This window comes from Citrus clementina, unplaced genomic scaffold (assembly GCF_000493195.1).
Source record: "Citrus clementina cultivar Clemenules unplaced genomic scaffold, Citrus_clementina_v1.0 scaffold_1, whole genome shotgun sequence".
In the NCBI taxonomy this organism is placed as follows: Eukaryota; Viridiplantae; Streptophyta; class Magnoliopsida; order Sapindales; family Rutaceae; genus Citrus; species Citrus x clementina.
The window spans coordinates 15,805,481-15,825,099 of record NW_006263303.1 but is presented as its reverse complement, the minus strand read 5'-3'; the positions used below and the strand labels follow the sequence as shown (position 1 = coordinate 15,825,099).

The 19,619-nt window shown below is 34.6% G+C and overlaps 1 protein-coding gene across 1 annotated transcript; it reads right to left on the bottom strand.

The window, feature by feature from the left end:
- Positions 1 to 14,279: 14,279 nt before the first annotated feature.
- On the bottom strand, positions 14,280 to 19,297 carry LOC18053896 (UBP1-associated protein 2C). Its single transcript, XM_006451665.2, has 2 exons — positions 17,921 to 19,297; positions 14,280 to 16,954 (listed from the first exon to the last, which is right to left on the bottom strand). The coding sequence occupies exon 1, from the start codon at positions 19,197 to 19,199 to the stop codon at positions 17,922 to 17,924; it is 1,278 nt and encodes a 425-aa protein (XP_006451728.1). The 5' UTR covers positions 19,200 to 19,297; the 3' UTR covers positions 14,280 to 16,954; position 17,921.
- Between the last annotated feature and the right edge of the window lie 322 nt (positions 19,298 to 19,619).

Below are 19,619 nucleotides of genomic sequence, written 5' to 3'. Positions count from 1 at the left end.
AGATCTGGATGAGGGTAATATCTACACAGATTGCGAGTAGCTATCCGGATCCGCATAAATTTAAATTCAAAATTTTAAAATTTAATTGAAAATTCAACAATTTACATAATAACATCAAATAAAATCCAATCATTATTCAACAATCAACAATTTAATACCTAAAATAACATACAACACCATAAATTCACAAACAAAAATATCACGACATAAATCAAATATCAATAATAATATAAATCTAAATCTATGCAAATCCACATAAAATAATGGGGATCCCAATACACACACACACACTTTAGTTTCATTTATATATATTTTAATTAATTCTATTATGTCTTTTCATTTAACTTATATATATTTTATTTACTTTTAATTTAATAAATAATTTAATTAGAAAATAATGTAGATCTGAATCCACATGAATTCTACAATTTAGCATCCGAATCCACATCTTTTAATATGCGAATTTAGATTTTTGTAAATTCAGATCTTCCAGATCTTTGAGAATCTGAGCTAGAACCAATTCTTTTTGCCATCCCTAGGAATTGTGATAAAAATAGGGATAAATTAAAAAAATTTGAGTTGTGGTATTCAAGATATAAATATGTTTTGCATTTAATCACAAAAGTTAGTAAGGTAGTGGAAAAGTAATTCACTCCAAATATAAAAGTCATAGGTTCAAGAGCACTAGCATGCCACCTATAAGTAATTTCTGTTACAAAAATAACAACAGTGAGTTAACAAATAAAACCAGTAGCTAATCACACGAAATTAATTGGCAACAGAATTAAACTGTAGCAAGACAGCAACTGAAATTAAACAACAACAAAAAATAGCAACTGGAAATCAAACGAAGCAAAGAAAATAAATCCGAGACCTGTAACACAATGTTCTTAAAATAGATTTACCGCCTATTGCAGTGCTTTAGGTTTGCTGGTAACTGTTTCTCAGGATACAACGGGCACAAATTATCCATCAAGCACAGACATATAATTCCGACGAACCACAACAACGGTAAACTCGATTAGAAAACAAGAGGTAAGAAGGAGGAAAAAAAATTTTAAGTGCTCTGTGTGTGTAGAAAACAAAAGAGGAAGCTGTTAACATAAATATTTCTTTATTATTGATTTTGATGGTAACAAACTTGATTAAGATTGATTAATTTTTTAAAAGTTCAAAATAGTTTTCATATACTTTTAAATCATCATTCTCACTTTATAAAGACTTTATATTCTATGAAAATGTTTTTGGTTATTCTCATGATAATGGTTTCAATTGAAAAAAAGCTTTAAGAATTTTGATAATAACAAGTATTGCTTAAAATCTTGAAAATAGACATATTTGACAAGTTTTATAAAGTTTTGGGCCATAGTATAATTTTATAAAGTTTTAGGACCAAGTGTAATTTTACAAAAATAGTTCATTGTAGCAGTCACTGTAGAAAATTCGATCCGACATCTTGATAATGGCTCGCTGACATCGAACAGAATAGAAGATTAGTCTCTGGACACTAACGATGATCCGACATCTATATAACGGCGATTCGACAATTTGAAAATTCAGCCCAACAGTCATATTGACCAGTTAAACGGTGATCCGACATCTAGTTAACGACGATCTGACAGTGAGCAGAAAGTCAATAACGACTAGTTTTTCAGCTCCAACTATAAATAAGCTCAATCAAATTCAAAATTTAACGATTCCAACAATTATTATTGAGCAAAGTCTTGAGCATACATCATTCATTGAGCCTTAAATTCTTGATTTCATCTCATTTACTCACATTTTGAATCTTCATTTGTAATCAAACATATTGTGTGAGAGAGATTTATTTTGTAACATTCTTTAAAATCAAATTGAGTGATTGTAAGTGTTGGGATACACTTGGGTTAAGAAATTGGGGATAATCGCTTGTTGTAAAGGTTTATCGACACCTTATAAGTCAAGTGTAAGCATATGAAGCCTTGGAGGCTTGCTTAGTGGAATCCTCAAGCCTAGAAAGCTTGGAGGAGTGGACGTAGGCGGGGTTGGCCGAACCACGTAAAAATTCCCGTGTTTGAATCTCTTTTCCCTTATCTTTTTATATTGTGATAAATTTATTTGTTAATTACTTTAAATTCGTTTTAGTTTTGCATTGAGTTCTTATATTAGAATTGAATAATTTTTAGAATCCCAATTCACTCCCCTCTTGGGTTGCATAACTAGAATTTCAGAAGCTGCCTTTTTATACACATGTGAGGATGTAACAGTATCATAGTATTGAATTTATGAATTCAATACATGCCATTCAAGCTTGGGTGATTTTGGACTGACATTCGCATACGCAGGATGTGTGGGCGCACATGAGTTCAACCAAATCGGTCTTGGATTCGCACCCCCTCCCCCTCACGCACGCGCATGTGGAGAGAGCTTTTATCCTTATAATTCTTGTTCATGCATGGGTAAGTGTCTATATATAAACACAAATCCATTGGCTTATTTTTTCCTTATGGGATAAACCTCATTTCTTTTCAAATTTTCAACTTCAAGGGTGCACTTTGAGAGACAATTTCTCATTCACCCAAGCACCATTTTGAGTAAATAAATATACACTTTCGAAGTATTCATGGAGTAGAACTCAAACTTCACAAGATTTCCCACTTTTGCTGAGTGAGACCCACTCAAAATGTGCCCTCAAAATAGCATATTGATATGCTATTTTTTCAACAATCCCCCACATGAATGAAAATTGGCAGTAAAACAGAAAAACCGCTAAATTTTGACATCAAAACCATTTTTGACCTTAATGATCGAGTTTATTGGATCGATACCTAGCACAAGATAGGTAGGTTTTATCCTTTGAACCTTCCCTTGTGATAATATATTTACTTTACTGGCTGATTAGTAGACGCGATGTCTTTAAACTATTCTGCTGTTAGTGTAAATGATCATATACTATACATATGTATTTCTCATAACACTGTTGAGTTCTCATGGTTATGTTCGTTTTAGCCTTGAACATCTACCTGGTTCTGCAAGAGTTTCTAAGAGCTGAACCCCTAACAGCTTCCTTTAAAGCAGCTCCACTTCTTTCTCACATAAGTGATATCTTAATTAAGAGTAACCTGTATTACTCTGCTCGGATTTCCGACACATAAGAATCATTAAGAGCCTATCTCGACCTTATTTCCCACGGGCATCACTGTTTTATCATAGGAATGGTCCATGAGGTAATCCTCTTAAGAGAATGACCCCCACAGTGATCCAACTTTAGTTTTTAACAATTAGGTTGTCCCATTGAATCTATATCTTGGGATCTCCAGTCAACGAGGTTGGGTTTTCCTTCATTATTGACTAATCATTCTATGGGTTTTAATCTCATTCCCCTCGATGATTTTTCTACTATCTCTCTGTTTAATCATTTGGTTAGCGGATCCGTAATGTTTTCCTTTGACCTCACATAATCAATAAAAATAACTCCAATAGAAATAAGTTGTCTAATGGTATTATGTCTGCGACGTATAGCTCTAAATTTACCATTATACATATTGCTTTGTGCCATACAGATAGCTGATTGACTATCGCAATGAATACATATTGTAGACATAGGCTTTGGCCACTTTGGAATACCTTTTAAAAAGTTGCGTAGCCATTCTGCTTCTTTACCACATTTATCTTATGCAATGAATTCAGATTCAATTGTAGATCTGGCAATTACCGTCTGTTTAGAAGACCTCCATGATACAGCTGCACCTGCTAGTGTAAACACATAGCGGCTAGTGAATTTTTAATGTTTTACATCAGATATCCAGTTAGCATCACTAAATCCTTCTAATACTTCTGGATACCTAGTATAGTGCAGTCCATAATTACGAGTGTATCAAAGATATCTGAGTACTCTTACAATAGCTTTCCAATGATCAGTTCCTGGATTACTCGTATATCTACTAAATTTACTTACTGTATATGCTAGATCTGGTCTGGTATAGTTTGTTAAGTACATCAGACTGCCTATTATTCTAGCGTATTCTACCTGAGAAATATCATCTCCTCTATTTTTTTATAGATGTATACTCGTATCTAATGGAGTTTTAGACATGGTATTATCATCTTTATTAAATTGCCCAAGAATTTTATCTATGTAATGAGTTTGGCTTAGAATAAATCCATTAAAAGCCCTTGAGATTTTAATTCTCAAAATAACATCTGCAAGACCCATGTCTTTCATGTCAAATTTAGACTTCAACATATTCTTGGTAGATTTAATCATGTTATCATCACTCCCAACAATGAGCATGTCATCAACATATAAACATGTAATGACATAACCATTTTCCGTATCTTTGACATAAACACATTTGTCACACTCGTTGATCTTAAATCCACTTTTGATCATCATATGATCAAATTTTTCATGCCATTGTTTTGGTGCTTGTTTCGAGTCATATAATGACTTTACTAATTTACAAACTTTCTTTTCTTGTCCTGGAGCTATAAAACCTTCAGGCTGCTCCATGTAGATTTCTTCATCTAAATTTCTATTTAGAAAAGCCGTCTTTACATCCATTTGATGTATCTCGAGATTGCACAAAGCTGCAATCCGAATGGAATTTATTCTCATAACAGGAGAATAAGTATCAAAGTAATTAAGACCTTCTTATTGCCTATAACTTTTAATTACAAGTCTAGCCTTGTACTTATCGATTGATCCATTGGCTTTCATTTTCCTTTTGAAAATCCACTTATACCCCAAAGATTTACATCCTGGAGGAAGATCTACTAGCTCTCAGGTATGATTTTGTAAAATGGATTCAACTTTACTGTTAATTATTTCTTTCCATAAAGCGCCTTTAGGTGAAGTTACAACTTCTTTGAAGCTTTGAGGTTCACTTTCTAGCAAATATGTCAGAAAGTCTGGACCAAAAGACTTTTCTATTCTAGCTCTTTTGCTACATCTGATCTCAACTTCTTGTTTTTCTTCTTCCTCTGGAACTTCATCATTTTCTTCATTTTGACTGTTTTCAGTTATTGTTTCATGAAGTTGTCGTAGTTCTTTCGATTCCACTCTAGAATTGCAAGGAAACATATGTTCGAAAAACGATGCATTTCTTGATTCTATTATTGTATTTTTGTGGACATCTGAAACTTTAGACTCATGCACCTGAAATCGATAAGTACTACTGTTCTGTGCATAACCAATGAAAGTGCAGTCAACTGTTTTTTGTCTTATTTTCACTTTTTTATTTGAAGAAACCTCTACTTTAGCAAGACACCCACACACTCATAAGAATTTATAAGAAGGTGTTCTACATTTCCACAGCTCATACAGAGTTTTATCTTCTTACTTTCGGGGTATCTTATTTAATAAATAATTAGCTGACAAAACAACTTTTCCCCACATATTCTGGGATAACCCAGAACTTATCAACATTGCATTCATCATTTCCTTTAAAGTTCGATTCTTTCGTTCCGCAATCCCATTAGATTGAGGTGAATATGGAGCCGTGACTTGATGTATGATTCCACTTTGTTCACATAGTGACTCAAACGGAACAACATACTCACCACCGTGGTCACTTCTTAATTCTTTCATTTTTTTATTAAGTTGATTCTCAACTTCATTTTTGTAGAGAATAAACTTTTCTAAAGCTTTATCTTTACTTTTCAACAAGTATATATATCAATATTTTGTGCAATCGTCAATAAAGGTAATAAAATGTTTATTACTACCTCTTGTTTGAATGGATTTAAAATCATAAATATCACTATGTATTAAATCAAGTGGTTCAATGTTTCTTTTAATTGTTTGGAAAGATGACCCAGTTAGTTTTGCCTCAACACAAGTTTCACACTTATATTTCAAATCAATTTGAAAATTGAGAATATGCTTCATGTTAATTAATTTACGCAATGAATTAAAATTAACATGTCTTAATCTACCATGCCAAAGATTAGAAGACTCAAGCAAATAAGCAGAAGAATTAGCTTCATTATTAATTTTTGGTTTCAGAGTCATTACATTGAGCTTAAATAGCCCATCATTAACATAACCCTTTCCCACATACCTCCTATTCTTTGACAAAACTACAATATCTGACTTAAACACCATTTGGAAACCATGTTTGTTCAACCGTGATCCAGACACCAAGTTCTTTCAAATTTCTAACACATAAAGTACATCGATCAGAGTCAGCTCTTTTCTAGAAGTCATCTTCAGAATCACCTTTCGTTGACCCTAAATCTCAGACGTAGCAGAATTCCCTATGAATAGCTTGTCTCCATTGCTAACTGCTTCAAATGAAGTGAACAACACTCTGTCCGAGCAAACATGTCTGGTTGCTCCCGTATCAATCCACCATTCTCTCAGATTAGACCTAACCAGATTCACTTCTGAAACCACTGCAGAGAGGTTTATGCCTTAAACATGTTGAGTGATGTTTTCCACCACATTTGCCTCTCGCTTCTTTTTATGCAATCTGCAATCTGAAGCCTTGTGACCCATCTTGTCACAGTTAAAACACTTTCCTTGAAACTTTGTTTGTTTCTTGGAGATTGCTTCTTTCTTTCCCAATTTTTTATTTTTCTTATTTTTCTTATTTTTAGGCCCATGTTCAACAACATTTGCCTTAGTCACAGAAATATCCCCTATTTTTTTTTGCATTTATGTTATCTTCCTCAATTCAGAGCTTAACAACCAGCCTTTCAATATTCATTTCCTTACGTTTATACTTCAAATAACTCTTGAAATCTTTCCAAGTAGGAGGCAATTTTTCAATAATTGCAGCCACTTGAAAAGTTTCACTTAGCATCATCCCTTCTGCAAGGATTTTAGAAAATAGACCATGGATTTGTAAATGTGACAAAGTTAGTATTTTCAACATTGTAAGTGCAAAATAGAAATTTTTAATGTTTATTAAATGTGCATTTTTTGTTTTATTTATGTTTATAATATAATAAATTCCAATTTTTATTTATTAATCTCTCATTTACCATTTTCATATTTATGATTCTAGCTTCACATGATTTATAAAACTGAAACTCTTTTTATCATTAATATCATGTATTCTTGGTAGTTAGAAATAATTTTTAATAAATCTATACTTGGCTTGGTAATTTTAATTACTAGCCCTTTGGTTTTATATTTTTCAAAACAAATACACTTAATATTAATACTTGTAAAGTAAAAGAGAATTTACTTTAGAAATTTCACATGCGCATTAATGAAAAATATTATATAAACAATAGATTGATTTCTTGATTGTTACTCTAATTTTTGGGATTTAATAGATAAATAATTAGGATTTATGAAATTAATAATGATGGATTCCAATGGCTTAGTATTTTATCAATCTTGAATTTTCCGCTCACTTTTATTTACTTTCATGTTAAGTTTAATATGATTTCCATCCTTAAAACAATCTTGGTTAACTAGAATTAAATTGATATAGGTTTAATTTATTTTTCCCCATTATAATAGATAATCCCTGTAGGTCGAACTTGTTCTCCGCAAATCTATACTTCAATATATTCGTGTGCTTGCAAAAAAATTTTAAAACTAAGTTTTAAGCACAACAAAGAATAAATCAAGCTCAATTTCAACATTTGTACATTCATAGCCTTTGAGAAAATAAAGTAATTAAAACTTTACTTTTCGAATAAATTGCCCAATGTTTCCAAATTAGTCCAACTTCGTACCTTTTCGGCATAAACCGTATATCTCAAAGAGGTTGTATTTCTTTGGGTTGATAGTAATGGAATGGTTTCGTTATCTAAAATGAAGAACACTCTTACAATAATATTCTCACATCTGGACAATTAACATAAACATTATTGTGATAGATCCAGATATTTTTAGAATATAAAGTGAACACAACTTAGTGGACCTTTTTGGAACAAACGTGTATGGGATGATTTTCTACACTTGGTGATCCATTCTTGGGATTAAGGCATGTGGGCCAATTCCCCTATACTTGAGGATGAATGCTTGTAAGTCAATCCCCTACAATTAGCAATCTTTTCTTGCGATGAACGCGAGCGAGGCGGTCCTTTACACTTGATGATTTATTCTTGGGATGAATATATGTTAGGTTGTCCCCTAACTTAGTGATCTTTAGAGAATGGTCAATTGAACTCATTAGGATTGAACCAGACTTAGCTTTTATTGGTAAACCATGGGTATTATCGGTGAATCCTCCAAGAGTAAGGATCTTCCTCCGAACTCTTTAGGGTTGATCCTCAAGAGGTGTTGTAAGTAGTCTCCTACGAGTAAGGTTATTCCTTAAATATCTCTCGAATGAACACTCAAGCGAGGTTCTTTTTCAGACCGTTTTGGGTTTAAATAACGTTGATCCCCCAAGGATGAGATTCTTTCTAAGAATTCTTCGGTATTAAACTCTCAAGATGGTTCTTCCCCAGAACTTTTCAGAGTTCTTTATCAGAACTCTTTGGGTTTGAGCCCACGAGAGATTCTTACTCAGGATGTTTTAGGGTTGAATTTGAATCCTTAAGGTGTTATAGGTGAATCCCTTAAAAGTGAGATTCTCCATCAGAACTATTTGGGATAAACCTTTACGGGGTTTTATAATCTTGTCTCCCAACCCTTAGCTTAATGCACTTCTCCAGAGGGTTAGTTGCCGATCCTTCCAAACCGTAGCAGGAGATAGGAGCTAACTGCGTCTCTCCAAGAGATCATTCACTGATCTTTCCTATCGAGAGTGGGAAGTAGTCGTGCTGCTTTGGAAAGTCAATTTTCAATCTTTCTTGGTAAGAGTATGAGATTGATGAGTGTTTTTCCAAGGAGTTTAGAATCATGAAATGCTCACATAGTGTTCGACCTTCTTTTACTTGATTAAAATATATGCATGGTTCATCCCCATACAGGGATTGGCGAAGGACTTTGTTGGACTATCTCAATGGGTTGCCCAAGTATTTTGGAGAATTTTTTACATTTTTAAATTTGTCTGCATTATGAGCTAGACGTATCCTTGCTCTAGGGCCTTGTACACCAAAGAGAATGCTCCCTTGTGCCTCTTAAAACTCACAAATAATCGACTCAGGTTGAACCCAAGCATTTCAGATTTGGAGTAGATAGTCCTCATAGGTACAGTCTACCTTTGGTAACTGGTCAGTTATACCCAAATATTCTGTACTTGAGCTTCAGATCTTTAATCTTATCTTTTGGGAAGGTCTCATTTTGTAAATACTCTACAACAGTGTTCATCCATGATTCCCCAGTTATCATTGAATTAATCTCTTAGGCTTGATCCTTAGAGATGCTGAGCTCACAGATCTTATTAATAAAGACGTTCTAGGAAAGACTATCTCCTCTTATAGGCCATCTTGGCTAAGCTTTCTACTAGGGAGTCCTCATCTATCAGAATCTGCTCCTTTTTTGCTTCTATAAAGTGTACTTCAATATATTGTTGGGAAAAATAATATTCATTCTAATTAAGCTCGAACCTAACCTCAATCCTATCATCCTCCGAAGTCAGTGGTGAATTTAGTAATTAGATCGACGATGACTTAAGCCTTTATCGAGGGGCGAGATTTCTTTTGCCTTTTTTTTTTTATTAGCATCCACTACAGCTTGATAGAATAGTAAATGGGATGATGTTAACTCTTAGCAATTTCTTGTGGGATCATATGAATACATTTTTGAACTCTTGGAGTAGATTTTTCTTGGATTTGGGTGTATATACCCGACCTGTTTTCTCTCCCAGATTTTTCTGGGATGGAGGTGGCTGCCGTGAGAGGAGAAGTCACTGAAAGAAATAAGAATGAAACCCTAGCTTGAAGACACGGCTCGATCTCATGGCGTTTTTATGGCGAGGTTTCATAATGAAAGATGCGGAATCCTAGCTGTTGATTCGAGCTTTTACGCCATCTCAAGGTATTCGTCGTAGCTGTTCATAATTCTTCTGAATTCTAAGTACATTATACATATATATATTTTTAAGTAGAGTTTCATTAAACCAAACACAAATACCAATATCAATTATAAAAAGTTTACTATATAGGTGTGTGTATGTGTGTGTATATATAGTAGTTAAAACTGTTAAGAAGACAATTGCAATTAACTGACTTATAAAGTAATGATATAAAAAATTTATGTTAAAGTGAAGCCTAATTTTTTAGGATTTGCGTGGAATTAATAAGATCATGTTGTTTTGTTTGTGGATTTGTATGGATATGTTTTATTTTAGATCTATTTTGAAATCTTGTTTATTTTGGCATGTTTCATAGAACATGAATTATGTTTATTTTAATCTGTATTATTTATTTTTTCATGTTTTTATGTTTGTCACATAAAATGAATCTGTTAATTAGTGTATGTTTGTGGGCATAATACATTTATATATGATATTGTCATTCTTTTTCTTTTTTTGTTTTAATCAATTTGGAACCCCTCAAGTAATTTAATGTCGTTTGTGAGTTTAGTTTTGAGTACTTGGGGAGTTGTTTGATTGTATCGACGGACTATGTTTCATTTTTTTTTTCATGAGTTGGAGACAAAATGTTAGAAAAGAGCTATCCGTTTCTAGACATTTCAATCGAAAATGGTTTGATTAACAGTGTCTTTCCAATCTTGATAAGTAAGTGATATTATGATTCACAAATTTCTCTCATTTATTTTTCTTTTGCTAACTAAACTCTATGGACTTATTATTATCTAATGGGTTTGTTTGATATTCTCAAACTTTCTATCCGGGGGCAGGTCTCTCTTCTTTTTTTTTTTTTAAAGAAAAATTATCTCTTTTCTTTATACTGCTTAAGTCTTTTGAAAATATATGTTCTTTAGTTTCTGCATTTTAAATTTTGAAAAGTATAGATAATTAAAAGTTTTAGTGTTCTTTTAATTTAAAAGAATAGAGGAAAATGTGATAGTGTTCTTTTCAAAGACTTATCTTAAATTTGAAAGGCTATGAATTAGATAACTAACAAAACGATTTTTTTTTCTTTTTAAACGAAGAAATAAATCTGGAACTTTTAAGAATGAGAGATAGAAATCTAAAAAGTCGGGTTTTGAAAGTCATAGTTGCATTAGTTTCGAAGGCTATGCAAAGTGGATGCTAATGTATAATTGTAGCTGAATGCAATTTTCTTTACTGAAGAAAATTACTCTTTAATTAGAGGCGCGCGAGTGCATGTGCTCACATTTACTTTGTTAAGTTTAATTAATGTATTTGCTTATGAGTTTGTTCACTTGCGCTAATATGGTGCATTCCGACTTTCTCTGTTAGACTATTGCCTTTTTTATTCTGTGCAGTAACGTGTATAATTTACTTGAAAAAAGAGCTGAGACTGTGTAAACGGGTAATTATTTATTGTTTTAGCTCTAACTAGTGGTAGATTATCCCAAATAGCTTATCTTATTTTCTATATCATTTCTAAGGGTTAGCAAATAGTGTTTCAAGACCTGAAATTTCCTTTGACTTGTTTTGTAGTAACTATAATTATGATAAGGTTTTAGATAATTATACTCCTTACTCAGAACCCTTGTATATTTATATATGCTTTATCGTGTTGGTGCATGTATATGTCATACTTAGTTATTCTTAGCATTTGCATGCGGCACTAGTAATGGTAGCGAAATCATCATCTCATCAATTAGGTTTATTCCATCAGCAGGACTAATGGAAAAGAGTATTCAGAGTACTCAAGAGAGGAAAAGAAAATATTAAATGGGATCAGCGAGCATGGAGTAGCAGCAATCATAGGTCACCATTATACGATGCCATTTTTTTTTAGTTCATTGCATTGTTGAAAACTTAAAAGTGAAAATGTTAGAAATTTACTTCGGTGTTTATTTTGGCTAGGAAAGTTTGTATAATAAATTTTAAAAAAAATAGTTGCAATTATGGTTTTTTTTTTATTTTGTTCATATTAAGATTTTTAGCAATAATTGTTCTATTATTGAATTATAAATGTATATTGTGAAATAAAAAATAATTATTTAAAAAAAGGTACTAAAATTTATAATAAATTTTAATTCCCGCCTAAATATTTTATTTAGAATTAAAATTCAATTCCTGCCTAAATAATTTTATAATACATAACAAAACTAATAAAAAATATAACTACATGTTTTTCTAATAAATGACAAAACTAAAATAAAAAAAAAATAGAATATATCGATATGAAATGCATTAGGACCAAGGAAAAAGGAAAAATGAAAAAAAAGAAAAACATTCATACTCTCATTTAGGGTGTGGCAAAAATACCCGTTCGGTCCGGACCCAGACCGCACCCGGGCGTTTTGGGTCGGGTATGAAGCCGGGCCGATCTTGGGCATAACTTGATAAATCCGAAACCCGGATTTTATTAAAAAAATTATAAAATATATATTATTTTAAATATTTATATTTATTTGACTCATTTATTACACATATATAAAGTTTTAAACACTTAAAGTTCATATTTTCATGTCAAATTTTATTAAAATAAATTTAAAACATATAAAATTACCAAAAAAAATAAAAATATATATACATATAATATTAAAAAATATAAACTCCGGGTACCCGGATTAAAGCCTGGCACAACCCGGCCCGGGCATCTATGTATCCGGGTCGGGTCGGGTCCGATCATTGCGATACCCGGACTTGGCCCGGGATTTTGCCATCCCTACTCTCATTGCCATTGTCCAAAAACTGTTATTTAGAAAACATGAAACCCAATAATCTCTCTCATTGTCAGAGTCGTTTAACCATTCATTATCAACCAAACCATTCATTATCAACCAAATCATATTCCACTTACCATGTGATGCCAAGTTTCCTCTAATTTTATAAGGCTCTATGAATGATAATGGCACAATACAGCATATCATTAATGTCATAATATTATTTATAACCCCCTAAATTGGTTGGAATCTTCTTAAGTATATGCTACAAACACCACCAATATCGACTATTAAGGAAAACATGATCAATGCCATTTTTATTGCTCTGTCTTCATCTGTAATGATTCCAATGGGAGTATAATTAAACATGCATGATAACCACATCCAAAATAACGTAATGTGAAATCAATCTACATAATTAAACATGCATGATAGCCACATCCAAAATAACGTAATGTGAAATCAATTTATATCCTAATAATATAGAATGACCATGATAATTAACTCTCACAAAAGAAGTAAATTGTATTTCATACTTATTTGTAAGATACATAGTATCTAATGTAATCTCCAAACTTTTTGTAGGCTTCCCTAGTCTTTGTATGTTACCCATCCGCCATAAGAGTTGTGAATAGTCAAATACTTCGACAATCCCTTGTAGTGGAATGAATCAAGATAATTTTAATTTAGAAATCTATTTTTTTTTTTTTTTTGGTCAATCCTTTATTGACAGCTTTCCATAGAATTTTATGTGTTTATGAGGTTGAGTATGGATCTCCAACTCACCAACTTAAGTGGCTTTTTTCATATTCTTCATTTGTACAGAATGAATATATTTCATATTAACTGGAAACAACAAAGGATTGCTAAACAGAGAGAGCCATTCAAGTTAAATATACTACAAATTACAAAGAAACACGACCCATTGCTTATATCAATTTCGAATAGCATTATTTGCAAACTTATGTGTATCAGCTTTGATTGCAAAAAATAAAGTATCAATAAAGAGATTATTCAATTCTTTCAAAGGGGATTACCATGAGCATCGACAATGCTCATTAAGACAATTCACGGTTGCTAGGCTTCTCCGTGCGGGCGAGAAGAGAGAGTGGACAAGGTTGATTTGCATTTAGAACAGGCGAGACAAGAGAGAGGGAGACGAGGGAGTGGGACGGTGATTTGTCTTATTTAAGTTTTAAGAGCAACCCAAAACGATGAGTGCTGTACTAACTTTGTACTAATTGTTGTAATTATCTCTTTCAGATTGCGAATGGAACGGGTGGAATCAATTCCTATCAAATAATTGACCACGCTACTCTCTTAGTAAATAACCACTTTACCTAACTTCAACAAAATTATCATTTATCATTTATTCTAAATTGATAAATTCATGATCATCTACTTGAGGTGGCAAAATCTATTATGTGAAAAATAAAAAAATATAAAGCACGTGCTCAACTCATTAAGTTGTGATTCGGCTAAATTAAAAAGATGGGTCTGTTGTCTTCATCGGACAAAACTGTGTCAACGGAGCTGGAGTCTATACATTTAAAGTTTTTAATTTGGTCGATCATTCATATTTAAAAAGATTTTTATGAAAAGCCACGGGAAAATGGTAACATTTGTTATAATTCAAAGCTAGTTCAGAGACTTAAAAACAGACGATACCAGACTTAGGAAATCATTCAAAGGAGTTCTCAATTTTTATTAAGCTTTTTCCGAGTATTTATTCCAAACACAGAGGTAGGTTTTAAGAACCCACCATGTCGTAAATACACACGAAAACCAAACACTAAAAAAGGCTGGGGCCACGTCCTCGTACAAAGAATTTATCTACGTACAACCTCACCCAGTGGCAATCCTGAAGCCGATTGTTCGATGGTGATAGCAACAGCAGCCATTAACCTTTTTCTGCTAAGCTTGTACGTGGTGAACGATCAACCTCGTTTGTATGGGGAAGCATTAGGAAGCATTGCCTCAACTCATCATCACATGTTCCACCACCCCAACAACAGCGTTTTGACAAAAGGAAATGGTAGAAAAGAAAAATGAATCCACAGTAGTTAGTTCAGAGCAGCTCAAGTAATTGAAAGCGTCCACAAAACACACCAGTTTCTTGGTAACCAAACAGGAATCTATTAAAGAATCATCTTGAAACTCAATAAACAACCATGAGATGCATGAACTTGGGCGCATTCAAGAATAGAAACCTTAGCGCAACATTTCCAGACAGCTCAACAGGACTTGTGCATGTCAACTTTCTTGCATTACAACCAATCACCAATGCAATCAAATGGTTTAGTCTCATAAAGTTTAAACATTCTAAGTCACAACTAACTTTAGAACCCATACATATTTTAACAAAATTGAGCAAATTCCAGGAGTTAAAGAGACTTCTTGAACTAAACATTGCTTAGAAAAGTGCTTTAGAAATGATATTGCATATTTTTCTAGCAATGATTATTGAAAAGATGACTTCTCACAGAGGTAGCATTACACGCCAACATTCATTTAAATTGAGGTCAACAGCTATCTGGCAGCACTTCCAAGAAATATCACATAACTGCACAGCACCAGTATCATGACAACTACGCAGATTTCATATAAATCCTGGTAAAACACCAATAACACAGCAGAGTAGAAAGATTTCCTGAATCTTGGAGCCTTTCTTAACAAAGTTATGGAGAGTGTAGAATTCAACTGTCCAGACAATTTGGGGAAAGGAACCCAAAGAAAGAAGAACGCATAATAACCTCAAAAATTAAATTAACCATGACGGTCTAGCTCACTGACGCAAGCAGAAAATCAGCAAAGGAAAAAATCTGGGAGAAAGAACCAACAGCACGCAGAATGCATAACCTCAAGACTAAATTAACCACATTGGTCTAGTTACCAACACAGGCAGAATAATCAAAATCAGAGGCAGAGGCACCATTAAGGATTTTGGTGAAGTGTAAAATCTCATAGTTCAGCAATAAAGATGGAAATCCCATATTTAAAGGAGGAAAACAAATTAACATCACGAGCATGTGAATAGATATGTACAAGGACAGCCTACCACCAATTGCTTTCATAACTTCTCATCCCAGTAAAAAGGTCCACTAGTCCACCGAACAATTTACAATAATTTCAAGTAAATACGAAGCCATCTTCCTACCCAAACAAAGGATCACCACATATACAGAACACACGCTGATACTGTTGGCGACGAGAATGAAATCAAACATCTCAAACTATGACAATGACACTTCATTTCTTATAACTGAAGCCCAAATCAGTCCACATCTATATTCTAGCAAGGCAGGTGAAATATGACAGCCAAATATACATTTTCCCAACCATCACCAACATCAGTTGCATATCAAACTTTGCAACAATCAATGAATCACCGATCTTAGCTGCTCTCACGAACAGGAAATCAAACAACCACAAGTAATAATCCACTATGGTTGGAAAAGCCGACAGTGGAGAAAAGAAAGATAACCGAAAAGACCTCTAGAAGCCACCAACAAGACACAGTCCAACTCAAAACAATATATGTATGTATTCAAAGAGAATTACCGACCAGCAACCTGCAGGTGCTACTACAACTTGTATGTATGAATATAACAACTGCAAAATGTTACCACAAGCTAAACTAAATATCCAAAGATGCCTTTGTATGTGAAGAAAATATGGGATTGCAAAACCAGAAAATTTTATTTACTTCTCTGGATATTTAGTTTAGCGCATTGGTTGTCATTTTGCAGCGATTTTATTTGCATACACAAGTTGTAGTAACACCTACAACGAGGGATGAATATCAGTCATGGACAAACAAATCGTTCCATCATTGTTATCCAAAAGAAATTAAAATGCAACAATATGCTTTGATAGTAATTCCCCGAGCTTTTATTGAAACATCATATATTATAAGGTACATGCATTTCTTACACAATATAAATGTAGCAGAAGCAAATGTTATAGGAGGTTTCTCTTAAAAACATTAAGAAAGATCAAAATGATAAGAGATAAAACACATGTAAAGCAATATGTAAAGAAAACCTAACAAAATATAAATTACAGCAACAACCGTACACAGTCGCTCCAAACAAGGAAATATGATCTGAATACTTGTAAGAGCTATACTAGTACTTGAAAAGCCCAAATGGCAAATATGTTCTGTCATAAGTACAAACTAGGCTAACTCAGTCATTTGGAAAACCATCATTCAGAAATAAACCACATCTTAAAGGTGCAGATCAAGACATCAAGCGAAGAAGTGGCCGTAAAAGCAAAGCTAATACAATCATATAGTCTGCATTACGAAATCACCAGAACCACAAAAAGCATCTGCGCCAACAAGCTGTCATACACCTGAATCAAACACCCATTCACAACTCAATTCATCATTCCGCATCATCAACAAAACAAAGGTCATACAAAACTACAGCTAGTAACCAAACAAACTAAGAAAAACTAATACTGCAACAGAGCTTAACATGAGATGCAAAAAATAAGAAACTACAAGCAAATAAGGATACCTTTTTTAGAGCACATCAAAATTAATCACAAGGCAGAGCAACTCATTGAGATTATAATGGGGCTGCTTTCAAGTAGAAGAGCTTCTTTAGACCAGACTTTAGCACTACTGGGTTTGATACATAACAATGCGAAAGAACCAGTTACAAATCATCAACTTTATAGGTTATTTTTACATTGTTAACAGCATTACTAATCGTATAGGCATGTTAGTTTAATCAGGTGTTGCATTGTTAGAGGAAATCAATTATAAAGGACTATAATTGCAAACCATCCCAGACTCCTGATATCCATAACATATGAACACCACAATGGAAGTGGTGGCACAGCAGCAGAAAACAAGAATTGTATGAGTGCCACAGATAAAATTCACATTGCAACAAACATGCAATGACGTCATTAGAACGAGAGAATGAAAACATTTAATTACAGAACAAGAGAAGGCTGGATACTTCTGGATTACCCACTGTTATCACCCCAGTATTTGCTAGTTAAAAGTGCAAAAACAACAGACAGTAAACGAATCGAATAAACACGTGAACAAATAGATTACAAAGATAACAATCAAATACCAAATGTGGAAAAAGCAAAATCAAAGAAAAAAATGAAAAAAAAAAAAAACTGGGCTAACAAGGAATTAGCATACAATAAGATGAATTAAGCAGCAAACAGACTACTACAACAATGAACAAGCAAAACCAGAAAAACAGGTCCATACATTCTACCAAAACCATTATAATAAAAGCACCAAAACTATGAGCACATTAATCAATGAGAAAACACATAATGAAGGAAGACTACCTCAATAGTAAGGCGGCACGTTCGGGTACATTCCACCCGGAGGAACTCTAGGAACTGGAGATGTCCCTGCTGCCTGGTGATGCTGACTTGGATAACCGGCCGAAGTAGATGACAAGCCGTAATGCCCAGCCTCAGGATACCCTCCAGATGGCATTCCAGCCGAACTCGGTGGCAACCTGTACAAAGAGGACCCCCCACCCAATCCTCCAGCAGCACCACCTAGTGCCCCGCCTGCTCCAGCACCCCCACCAGCACCACCCAGCCCACCGTAACCTGTAGAACCAGGCCCTCCATAACCACCGTAAGGCCCACCCAACCCAGCACCATACCCACCAGCACCAACACCACCCATGGAAGATGGTACCTGACCCGGCCCTCCTAATGATGAGTTCAGATGATGTCCCAATGGCGGAGGGCCAGAAAACGGGTACCCATGTCCACCCGGCCCACCATATGATCCACCCGCAGAAGGCGGAACCATTCCCATTCCATCACCATGATTCATGCTAACATTGCCAGGCCCTCCCCCATCAGGCCCCATTGGCTTAGCCTTTTTATTATCGGCTAGTCTACAATTCAATTGCTTACCGTCCACCGTCTTAATCGGATCCACAAGAGCCGCTTGAGCTCCCTCTGCAGTCTTATAAACAAACAAAGCGAACCCTTTAGGCTTTCCCGTTTGCTTATCAAAACCCAACGGGCCCTCTTCAATTTCCCCATAACAAGCGAAATGCGCTAGCAATTTATCAGCCGACATGTCGTTCGGCACATTCCCGACAAATATCTTCCTCAACGACACATCAACCGGGTTATTAGTACTATTCCCCGAATTCCCAGCCACCGCAAGATTCGTGACCGTCACGCGCCCATCTATCTTCTTACTCGGCTCTTTCAAAGCCAACATCGCACCGTCGATGTGTTTAAAAGTGATAAAGCCATAACCTTTGGATTTACCGGTGGCTTTATCGAGGATGACGACGGCCTCTTCGAGCTCACCGTAGGCGGAGAATATGGAGCGGAGGCCCTCGGTGGTGGTGTCCCAGCCAAGGCCGCGGATAAATAGCTTGCGCTGGGTGGGGTCCGCGTCGGCGATAGATCGGACGGATTCAAGAACGTCGTCGTGGCGGGCGACAGCGGAGGAGAGGACGTCGAGGAGTTGATCGCTGGTTAAGCGTTCGACGATTTTGCGGGCGTCTTGCTGGGTCAGTCTATTGGGAGACTCAAGGTCGGACAAAACGGCGCCGTTTTCATCTATCTTGCGTTTCTTAATAGAATCCATATGGGAGAATTTTGTGAGCAAAACCCTAGCCCTAATGAGATAAATTCACTGACTGCAAAGAAACAGAAGATGAGAAGACTGCGAATTGGGCAGAGAGCAAAGGCGCTGTTTTTATTAATAGAGTGCGAGGCGGTAAGAGAATTCATTTGAGGCCAGGTTTTTCATTTGGACCGGCCCAGCCCAATATAAGTAACAGAATTGATCATAATGACCAACTTATTAATGATTACGCTTTTAAAGACCCCTTGTAGAACTAGGAATTGCAATCTGCTCACGATTCGTTTATTTCAATTCAATTTGATTTTATTCCAATTCAATGGATTTACGTTTGGAATGACTTAAATCTTAATTTATTTAATAAATGAGTGAAATTCAATTTGATTCGTTAAATATATTAATCAAATACAGGTTTAGGCTCAT

What these genes read in the sequence shown, in the direction of transcription:
- LOC18053896 (XM_006451665.2), bottom strand. Translation starts at nt 19,199, where the DNA reads ATGGATTCTATTAAGAAACGCAAGATAGATGAAAACGGCGCCGTTTTG.